Here is an 11,574-nt window from a genome sequence, read left to right on the forward strand (position 1 = left end):
CACAATGGTCAATTTAGTGGACTTGAACTGTAGGAGGAAACCTATGCAGACACACAGTTAGAAGATGTAAACTGCATACAGACAGAGCTAGATCCAAACCAATACCCAATGAGCCCAAGCAGGGAGACAACAGTAGCACTCACTGCACCATCAAGCTGATTGTAAACAAATAAATGTAAATTGTTAAGGCAAAACAATTAACATTTGCTATTTTCAAACTGAGCATTTCATGTTATGCAGCTTTCAAGGTTGGCACAGCCTATTTCAGGAACCCATCACAACTGATTTGGCACCACAGAAAAGCACCATTTGACCCCTAGTATTTCATTAATCATCAATAAGAGTAAAGTCCACACGCTTCTCTGCTCATGGCTAATGCATCAGACTAGGACCGAAACAACAAGGACATGGCAGTTACTACTGAGTTTACCACCATCGCTGTACTTGCGTTCGCACTGGTTCAGGCCGGTAAGGAGTGCGCAGGCGCTATTTCACCCTTATTTCACTCTGCAGTTTTTCTGAATTAAGCTGTAACTTAGAGGAGTACTTATTGAGATTGTTCATCTCTGGTGTAGACTCATGAAACACAATCATAAGTTTTGAATTTCACTTTGTCAGCCTTTGTGAACAAATGCAGCGTGCAATTTATAAATGTCATGATCGTACCATCTAGCACAGCAATCTTCTTAAAGACCACCTTGTCATTTCATTTAGGGCTTTTCCTTTGTATTTGCATACGTTACTCCTTTCTAAGTTCTGAGAATGCATAAACATTTGATCTATAATCCTGCAACATGCAACAGAAATGGTATTCAACAATTCGCCATAAAATCAGACTAGAAAATTATCTTAACACCAAAAAAAAATATTTCTTCAAATTTTAACAACACTGTTCCCTAACAACAACAAACAGTAGTGTACAAAAAATGAACCGATAAGAATGCTGATTTGCAAAATCAATGCTTTTCCACAGTGTTTAGGGTTAGTTGTAGCACCTGTCTTAATATGCTAATGCAACATCCAAAAAAAAAAAAAAAAAAAAAAAACACCTTCCTTATGTAATTGTCCCTCTGGCCCACAGATATTAAATGTCCTGAAAATGTGGCGATCTCTCAAGGGCAAGTGAAGTTTTCGGGCGGGCGAAACACAGGCAGTGTGTTGCAGTACCTCTGCCCTGAAGGTACCAGGGCAGCCCCCGTGTCCTGGAGGGTGTGCAGGGAGGATGGGACCAGGAGCCCAGTGAGGAAACCAGTGGCATGTGTTTGTGAGTACTGGGACAAATGTTGGTCTGGTCACTTTCTTAACACTGAGTAAAGTACGTAAAGGTACTGCTACCATTTCACTAGTAAAGAAAACAGCAGTTGAAGCCTTGTTTAATCAAGCTATATACATCCAACAAAACTAAAGCATGTAAAAGTGTGAAACATGAATGCCAGATCTGGCTGTCCAGATGAACTCTTGTGCTGAACAGGAGGCCATGGTTAAAACTGTTCGGGAAGAAAGGTTTCCAATTGGCGAGAGTAAGACAAGGTTGCATACTTTTTTCTAACCTTTTTAACTTTTATGTGGAAATGTACTTTGAGAGAAACCAGAATAGAGGAAAAGTGGATTCGACATTGGCTGAGAGAACATCAATAATTTTCTATATGCTAACAATTCCAACATCGGTGATTGAAGAAAACCTTAAACTCTGATTGAAAAAGGCAACGGAGAGAGCAAGAAAGGGGACTACTATTAAACATAAGAAAAGTAAAATCATAATTTGCACAGTAACTTTTGTGTTGATGATGAAGACAGAGAAAGAGTTGACAGCTCTGGCATCTTAGGATCAATAATCAAAAACAGATCCAGCAGTTAAGAAACACACCAAAGACTAGCACTTAGCAGTTCCAACAAAACATGTAGAAAAGGTCTTCAGATGTGCTAAATGTGTCCACAACAATGAAGACTGGAATTGTTGGTATATTCCATAGTTCTGCTACTTTCCATTTTCATATGGATATGAGAGGTGACATTGAAGGAGGAGAGAAAAAGTCTCCTTTGACATGTGGACACATTAATAGCAATGACTGATTTTCTAAGCATAACAGTAACCCTTAAGTATTCTAGTGTCACAATGCTTAATGTGTTCTGTTCATAAATTTGTAAATGGTAAAGAGCTGCAAATGTGTTCCAAAGGTCTAAGGGATCCAAGGTCTAAAAGACATTATCTCAAGTGTTACAATAGAGTATATATACCTTTTAGTTTCAACAAAAATATTACGTAGATCCTCTCTTTCTCCATTATGTCCTCCAGCTTATTGGTGCAGTGGTCCCATTACTCTGGAGAATGGCTGGGTGTCTCCACGCCAGGCTCAATACCAAGTGGGAGACATCGTCCACTTCCACTGCCAGCCAGGCTACATACTCTATGGTGCCACCAACATAACCTGCCTCCCTACTGGAAAGTGGACGGCGCCCCCTGCTGTGTGCGACACCAGTGGTGAGAGAACAAATCCTCATTTTGGTGTGGGCACTCCAGACACCAGTCATTTGAAGTACTCATTTTATCGTAACATCGAGTATGGCTTTTGCCTTTTGTGAAAACCTAAGTAAACTGTAATCTTACTACACGCGCCATTCTCCATCTATGTTATCCACTCCTCTTTCTCCTGTGTAAAATAACGGGGTGTTTGTCCCACTATGGAAGTAAACACAGAAAGAATTGAGACCGTCTCTTTCTACCTCCAGGCTCTTTGTGCGGGAATCCCGGTGTGCCTGCAGGGGGACAGAGAGTGGGTACACGCTTCAGCAAGGGGCACCAGGTCAGATATATGTGCTTTAAAGGCCTGGCCCTGAGGGGGCCAAGACTTAGGACATGTCTGGAGGATGGAAGCTGGTCAGGAACACAACCTGAGTGCGAAGGTGCCACTTTCTTGTCACTGAGCCTGATACACGTGCAGCTCCACACATAAACACCATGTTCCTCATCAGTGCATGGATATTAATTACTTTTCCTATGAAATGTGTATATGACGCAAGGGTGGGGCAGGCAGTGGAAAGTTATTTTCTTTACTTGGCTCATTGAACTGCTTTTCAGGGCCACACGTCTACGATGATCCACAGATGATAGCTGAGCACTTCTCCTTGACTGAACAGGCTCTGCTTAACCCAGACCAAGGTACTTCTTGCTCGCACTGGAAAACAGCACCACCCTATTCACTTTACACAACCAAGAAAGCAGACTGGGATAGACATGTTAAAATAAGAAAACATTCAACAATTTTTAGAATTTTTCTCTCCACTGTAGATTTCGTACTGAAATTCCATGTCTGATGTTACAAACTTATGACATAAAAACCTTTTTTAATGTTATGATTTTTCCAGGTTGCAGTACAGGAAATTAGGGTTGACATGCAGTTGACCACCTTGTTTACCTTTATACAAGTAATCAGAATCTCCTCCAGTTCTGAGAAACCACAGAAATAACACACCAGAAATAACCTGCAGTGGTATCTGCCCTTCCCAGAGCTGCACCTTTACTTCATAATAAAGGCTTCTCAAAGTGTTGGAAAGGAAAACATGGAGACAGCTCTTTTGTTTCTGCACCAGCATGGAAACAAGGTGAGGAAGAAATAGACACAGAAGCATTGTCCCTGTCATGACAGTCTGTCCACATCCTTCTCCCACTCATAGCTGCTCAACAATTCTACAGAACAAGCTGTGTTCTTTGCTCAGAACAAGTGACATGCTAAGGCAAAGTGTCGGCCACGATACGTGACACACTCTCGTCAAGCAACGAACAGGTCCTGGGAAGGTCTGTGCTGGTGCCAGCGAGGCCTAGCTGGTGATGAGTGTGGGAACGGGTGACGGGTACAAGAGCTGTCAACACAGTGTAACGCACCAAAAACAGATGACCAGAGAAGCCAACACTGAGTGAATGACTGCATGTGACTCTGGTTGCTGTGGTGCAGGTTGTCAGTTTCTCCAAAAAAAGGAAGATGGAGGTGATCATTTTTGGTGCATCGGCCAGGACCGTGAAGTACAACCTACAAGGTGTAACAGATCCTGAGGAATACAGAGGTGAGGCAAAGTAATTTATGACATTAACAGCATTAAGTGCATGGTTGGTTGTTAATGTTGCATTGGGATGATCTGTAAGTGTCTTTAAAATTATCACCCTCATCCTAGCTTGTAAACGGGTAGTTTGTAACACTCAAACCCATCCTCTATCCCAGAGTTCCTTAATGGTTCTGGTGTGAACACTGGTGAAGCGCTGCAGCTGACATTCAGGCTAATAAAGGACAAGCTGCCCACCGGCACCCAAAAAGCACCAGCAAAGAGTATCCTCATCCTCATCACAGATGGTATAAGGACAGTACAGAGCACACTCTTCATGACACAAGTGGGGCCTTGCAAAGTGGGATTGTGTGTTGATTGTTCCCCTATCAGTTGCCCTGCAGAGAACGTGTTACCGTATGGAATGGCCAGTAGCAGAAACACGTTCAGCCAAAAAGGGCATTTTAAACAGAACTATAAAACGTTACTTGCACTAACAAAATGCTACTCGTAAGGTACAACTAATGGAAACACAATCAAACGTTAATCTAGAAAATCATCTTTAAAAGTTTAACGGGGCGGATGAGGAAATTTGTTTTCTAGGCATTGGAAATAAGTATGATTCTGGTGATTCTTTGCTTCCTGTCATTCAGGAAGACACAACATGGGTCCCAACCCTTTTGCTGTCATTAACAACATGACCAGCACCATTCCTCAGCCAGAAAACAACCTGGGTGAGTCTAAATCTTTACATGCAGCACTTTGAACATCAAGCTGGTTGTGGCTAATTAAAATTTACGTATCATCCTTACCAAATTGTGACACGAAGACAAATTTCCGTGTGATGGTTTAGCCATCCTGTCCCTATGCTGATGAAAACACAAAAATGACAGCTTTGACATGGTGAAGAATACACATATATAATCACTGATAACAATGTACATGAGTCTCTAGATGTCTTTGTGATTGGACTTGGTGGAGCAAGCAGAAGGGATGGCTTGGACAAGCTTGCATCTCAGCGGTCGGAGCCCAGAGCCTTCTTCCTCCCCGACTATGATGGACTGCTGGAGATCAGGGCCAAAGGTAAAACATGCACACATATGACAACAGTATGGCCAACCCAAGACTGAGAGCAGTGACATGTGGAAGCAAATATAAAATACAGACACCCCTCTACTTACATAATTCAACTTAAGTAAATCCGGATTTACATAAAAAAAATCCCAGCATACGCATTTACGGATAGCACTTTTATTTTATGCAAAACATCTGAAATACGTTCAATCAATAGTGAAAGATGCAGCACATATAAAAGGAGCACGTGAAAGGAACAGCCAGCATGAAAGCAACAATTATAACGAAGAAATGTCAAGGTGCAATAACAAATGGAAAAATTAATGTTATTATGTTGAACGGTGGTGGAGGAGGAATCTGACATACGTAAATTTTGATTTACATAAGGGGTTGAAGATCGGTCTATTTGCATAAGTCAAGGGGTGTCTGTAAACTGTTAGAAACAAAGGAAAGTACAGTGCCCTATTTTATTCCACATCTTTAGTCTGGGTAAAGAAAAAAAGACTGGTGAGGGCAAAGGTTAAATTTAAGTGAAGGAAGCTTTTGTGTCTTATAGGGGGGAAAGCCAGAAAGCAAAATTAACGAACTAACACTGAACTGCCTTAGATTGTGTTCCGTGTCCTGCAGAATCTAACACCACGTGTGGTGTCAGAGGGCACCAAGAGGAGAACTTTGGGAGGGTCTTTGGTGGGATGATATCAACAGACCACCAGTGGCCCTGGCAGGTCTTGGTGCTCTTCAGAGTAAGTACAGGAGTGACTGTGAACCCTAGGATGAAGTTCCCTTTCAGTGCTTCATTTTCTTAATACAACTGAACAACAAATTAAGCTACAAGGAACTACAATTTACAGTAACATAAGGCACAAAATCTGCTTTTGTGGCACGAGGTCGATGAGCCGTATTAATGACATTGTGGTAGATACTGCGCGTACAACGGCTGCCATGCTTGGCTGCTCGGCACCCTCTGATATGTGTCATAAATCCGTCACCGTGCCCGATAGTCTTCCTCAACAACTTCACTCCTATGCTTTCAAGAAATCTGCACCTTCTTTCAGAGCTGCTAGAAGAGCTGACAGATTTTTAACAACATATAGTATTACCCGCATTTTTACAGTATGGGGAGGCTGAACAGCAGTTCATGTAACAGGCAGCCCTGAGGTCCAAAGCGGAGTTGCTCAACAATGACTCATCAATGTCACTCTACCTGTACTTCACATTAACACAAGTAGACCATCTAATCATCTTTCTTCAATCAAATGACTGCACACACCAAACCTGATCAAGATCTGAACCTACCCAAAATGTATTGAAAATAACTCAGCAGTTTATTTAAAAATAAGGCTTTTCTGGCTACTACAGCTGGAGCATTGTATTTATTTTTTGCAGACAAGCCTCAGTGCTAATTAAAGAGAGATGTCTCCTTCCCGCAGGAGACATTTATCGGCGGAGGGTCCATTATTGCCCCACAGTGGGTGCTAACAGCTGCACATGTGGTCCCTAACAAACATGACGAAGACTTCAGCCCAACTGAAGACATTACCATTGTTGCAGGTTCACTGCTAAGCATCACACCACCAATAAATCTGTTCTGCAAATGTCCATAATGTTGAACACAGATGAACAATGCAGCGTTAGCAGACAGAAAAATTTTGTCATGTTTATAAATGTTTCGGTAACAACGGTCATGTTAATATTGAATTCCGAGACTTTATTTCTGAAAATGTAATTGGAGTGATGTGAAAAGTCACTTCAGTACTGACAAGAGTTATTCACTACATTGTAGGTGTGACACGGGTGTTAACGGACACACACCTTAAGGCCCTGAGAATTGACAAATGCATTGTCCACGAGGATTATGTTCCTGAAACATTTCACTTTGATATAGCTTTACTAAGACTACAGAAGAAATTGAACTTTAACAACAAAATTAGGTAAGCCTCACATACACACATTCTTGTAGACACACATATAGGCACACGTACAAGTTGACATTTCATGTACCCAAGTTTTCATTAATTTCATCCCTGTACACACAGCCAGTGCTGTCCATGCTTCAGGACAGAGCAGTATTCACTTGTCCAGTCACAAGCCATAGGAAACATACACTGAAACACTATATTTGGCCTTTTGTTTAAAACTGCCATCCTATAACAAAAATGATCTGGCTTAATAATTTTAAAAAATGTTTACAAGCAAAGATGTTGTAGTATGGGGTCTCTATTGCGATTTTAACTTTACACCGATTTCCCTTAGGCCTGTTTGTTTGCCTTGCACTATTGGCCTCTCTCAGGTCCTCTCCCTCCCATTCCAAAACTGGACCTCAAGGTGCCTTCATCAAGGTAATGAAGGATCGAGACCAGTCCCTCTTCTACTTGGAGCTTCCATGGCAGAATAAAAGAATGCGGAATGTCAATCAGAAAATTAATGACAGCGATAATGTAATATCCACCATGTCCACTATGTCTTTCAGATCTCATTCTCACTGGCCACGGTGGTTCAGACCCCAGGACCATAAGTGGATTTGTTACTGGATGGGGCCATACTAATAATCGGAGGAAACTCTCAACTGACCTGATGTATGGAAATATTTGGATAAAGGTAAGACCTTAGTTTGGATCTTCTCACAGCACCATAAAGATGTTGTATACGTTACTTAATTACATTTAATGAGCTATTACTTCAGTAGAAAGAAACTGTAAAGTAAGAGAATTCAGCAATAAAAATGCAGACAAATGGGGAGAAAAGGTGAAAGTCACAGCAGAGCTAAGGGGGCCAGGGGGCATGTCTCCCCATGAAAATTTTGAATCTCAGAAGCCCTGAGATGCAATATGGGGCTATTTCAGACAAAGTGTTGAGAAATTTTAGAACAAATTCTCCCAAAATTTTACTCATGACTGTTCAAATACGCTGTTTGCATAGGTGAAAGGTCATAGAAACCAACAATATCTGAAACTGAAAACAAGATTATGTTGATCGTGTAAATGCACTCGCTCAGCACGCAGTCCACACTTTCACCGTCATAGCCAATCTTGATTGTTACTACTCGATCTGAATCCCATTAGAATTGTTTTTTTTTTTTTTGTTTTTCTTTTTAAACTGTTAAATCGATTTCTTTCACTCGCACAATTTTCTTTGTGATCCAAAACTCCTGCAGCAATTCTTGCAGCAGGAAGAGAATGGCAAGCACAAACTCCAAAACAACTGCAACTGCAAGTCTGGGTTACAGCTGTGATTGTCAGACTAATCAATTACAGAATGCGGAATATTCAAGTGCTTGGCTGCCTCAGATCTTGCGACATCACAAACCAGTCTCTGCAGAAGTGGCGTGTTCATTTAGCTGTTTGTCACTTGATTGTCAAACACAGGTAGCTTAGATCTTTTCACATCCATTTCCCAATTCCGACTATCCATGCATACGTGCATATTGACACAACCCCCCAACTTTTCTCCATGGGTGATCCAGCTGGCAGAGAAAAAAGCTGAATTTTTCCATCCCTGATAATTTTTATTGCTATTTCCACTGATAAATGCACTGTTTAATCCTATGAACTCATAAGTTTATTTGGAGAAAACCATGTGTAAAAAGATTAAGTGTAAATGTGAACATGGAAAATGTATCCATATTTCCTCAAAGACTGGAGAATGTAGACAAGCCACTGGATGGACTAATATCATTCAGTAAAACCCATTGATGTTTTAGCATTCATGTCAACAGGGAAAACCAAGGGCATTAATAAGAAATTTAAAAAATTTATAATGAAATTATTTTTCCACTGTTACACCTTCTTGAAAGTTCTGGTGTTGACATTTTACACAGAAGCGTGAGGAGTGTGAAGATTTGTCAAAAATTTTCAATATTGAACTAACAGAGGAAAAACTGTGTGCCAGAGGAGAAGGGGTGGACTCCTGCCCAGGTGAAGTACCTCGAGATTCTCTCAACTGCTTTCTGTACACCTGAACTTATAGGTACTTTGCTTGATGTTAGCAGGAAAGTACCATACTTAAAAGTATCACATAAGCAAACTGAATACAGCATCATCAAAAATGCAGACATTATTGAATAATATATGAAATATTTGCTTTACATGAACCAGAATGTATGCAGTAACAATGTATTAATGCCTACAAAAACATTTGCATATGGCACTAATGAAAACCAGCAACATTCATTTAAATGACAATTTGATCTTCCCATCTCAGGTGATTCTGGAGGTCCTTTTGTCATCAAGAAGAATGGAAGATGGATTCAGGTAAAATGTTCATCACACTAGAGAGTTTTGTGTGGAGAGGACAATGTGCTGTATAATTTTTGCATATTAGATGAGGAAACCATGTTTAGTAATGATGTTAAAAATGGACAGTGTAAACATGGGCCATTTTCTCCACTATGCCACAGATAGGGATTGTCAGCTATGGGACATCAGTAATTTGTAAGAATGGTACCACAGGCTTCTATACCAGCGTGCCTAGACTGATGCCTTGGATCAGGGAGAAAGTTGGGGAAGACATCCAGTTCGCCTGAGAACCAACTCCACTTGGTGTCCAGACCATTTATCAATAACAGACAAGTGATGCCAGAACAACATCATCAATAAATATGAATGTTCTCATATTTAGAATTTATGGAAAAAAGTTAATGCGTTGACAAGGTCAGACAAGGGTACATATCATTGTTTCATATGCCAAATAAAGATTCCCCCCTCCCTTCAACAGGAAGCTCTTTTCACTTTTATTTCCAACAAGCTTCATTCAGTATTTTACACCTCTGGGAAGGTTTCAAGATGTCAAAAGCACAAGCATGGAAGGTGCAGGTCCAATGCTGTCATGTTTGGTGTGTTAGATTAGAAATAGGTTCTCCGATACTGTGACCATGCAGGTACCAACCTGAAATCATATTACTTGCAGAAGACTTCTCCAGAAAATCCCATAGGTTAATGAACATTTCCCAAACTCATGAGCAGCAAACTGGGATTAAAGCACTAGACTACATTTCCGGCTCACTGAAACACCTTTAACTGTACAAACTCTCCAACCAGTTTCTTGGAAAACTTTATGTTCCTCTGCAATAAAAACAAAATATCTTTCAGTGTTGGGGGAAAATTTCATGACAGAAATTATACATTTGCTTTTTTTATTATAATAATAATAATAATAATAATAATAATAATAATAAATAAAATAAATAAATAAAACTGTTGTAGTGACCACGGAGAACATTAATACTCCTTTTGGGTTTTTTCACTGGTTCAGGTGAAGAAAGGTTGTTGAAATAAGAAAAATGCTATACTTTATATGTAACAAGGTTTCCAACATGTACTAACCAGTGCTGTGGAGTCGGAAGCAATTATTGGATTACTGCAGTCGGGGGGGGGAAAAAAAAAAAAAAAAAAGTACCGACTCCGACTAATTGTACCGTATATGCTGTCATATAAATCGACCCCCAAAAATTTGAGGTGTAATGTAGGTTTAGGCCTTTATTTGCCGGATAAGTCAACCCCCAAAATAACGTGCAACTACTGGGCAGCGCTGTGGAATCGGAAGCAATTATCGGGTTACTGGAGTCGGAGTCCAAGGTTTACGTACCGACTCCACAACCCTGATACTCACACTCATTTTCAGAGAACTGGTAAAGCATAAAGAGCTGATTATATTAAACCCACTTTGCAATCAAAGCACTTTGATATTGTGTGACAGATCTTTATCAGGCTGTGTGAAAATTTTAGAAAAGTTACTGAAAATACTGCGGGGGTGCAGTGGCACAGCAGTATTGGGCAGGTCCTGCTCTCTGGCAAGTCTGGGGTTCAAGTCCAGGGGTGCCTTGAGACAGACTAGCATCCCTTCCTGGGTGTGTCCCTTCCCCTCCCAGGCTAGCACCCCGTGTTGCTGGGTTAGGCCCTGGCTCGCCGTGACCGCGCTCGGGACAAGCGGCTACTGTCAGTGCGTGTGTGTTACTGCCATTGTAAAGTATGGTCAGTCTTCAAAGACCAAGATACAGATGAATAATTTATTTTACACATAATACAATTTTCATGCTATCAGGTAAACACCCAAGTATATGAACAAAGAAACATTCTGATTAGATGAGAAAACCAGACAAATTGAAGAATATATTCACAAGTTGGCGGGAAGGATGAGTTACAATAAGCACACTGTAATCCAACCCCAGCATTATCCTTCTGCCCCAGGGCAAAGCTGGATAATCTATCTAGCATACGTCCATCTCAGTTTGACATTAAAGCAGGCACATGGTTTGGCAGTGCCGCACACGAGGGAGAGAGCAGGGCCGTTCGCAAACGGGGAGGGCACAGCTCTCAGAGAAGACACCAAGTCATTGAAGAAAAAGAAAAAAAAAAAATGAAACGAAGCTCACCCAGGTACGAGTGAGGCAGCACCCCTCTCACTCCTCCGCCTGCTCCGAGCCCCATATTTCGCCCAACAGCACCACTAGCGAGGCCTGGGAAG

At 41.1% G+C, this 11,574-nt stretch overlaps 1 protein-coding gene across 1 annotated transcript; it reads left to right on the forward strand.

Annotated features, from left to right (window-relative positions):
* The first annotated feature begins 351 nt into the window (after positions 1 to 351).
* LOC108938433 (complement factor B-like) lies at positions 352 to 9,811 on the forward strand. The gene is made up of 18 exons (XM_018758989.2): positions 352 to 468; positions 1,082 to 1,264; positions 2,297 to 2,482; positions 2,731 to 2,904; positions 3,080 to 3,160; positions 3,509 to 3,603; positions 3,954 to 4,062; positions 4,218 to 4,346; positions 4,692 to 4,772; positions 4,993 to 5,121; positions 5,740 to 5,855; positions 6,543 to 6,663; positions 6,896 to 7,043; positions 7,366 to 7,451; positions 7,583 to 7,710; positions 8,930 to 9,026; positions 9,313 to 9,362; positions 9,509 to 9,811. The coding sequence occupies exons 1-18, from the start codon at positions 408 to 410 to the stop codon at positions 9,632 to 9,634; spliced, it is 2,100 nt and encodes a 699-aa protein (XP_018614505.2). The 5' UTR covers positions 352 to 407; the 3' UTR covers positions 9,635 to 9,811.
* Positions 9,812 to 11,574: the final 1,763 nt, after the last annotated feature.

The sequence above is a fragment of the Scleropages formosus genome, chromosome 17, assembly GCF_900964775.1.
Source record: "Scleropages formosus chromosome 17, fSclFor1.1, whole genome shotgun sequence".
Lineage (NCBI taxonomy): Eukaryota > Metazoa > Chordata > Actinopteri > Osteoglossiformes > Osteoglossidae > Scleropages > Scleropages formosus.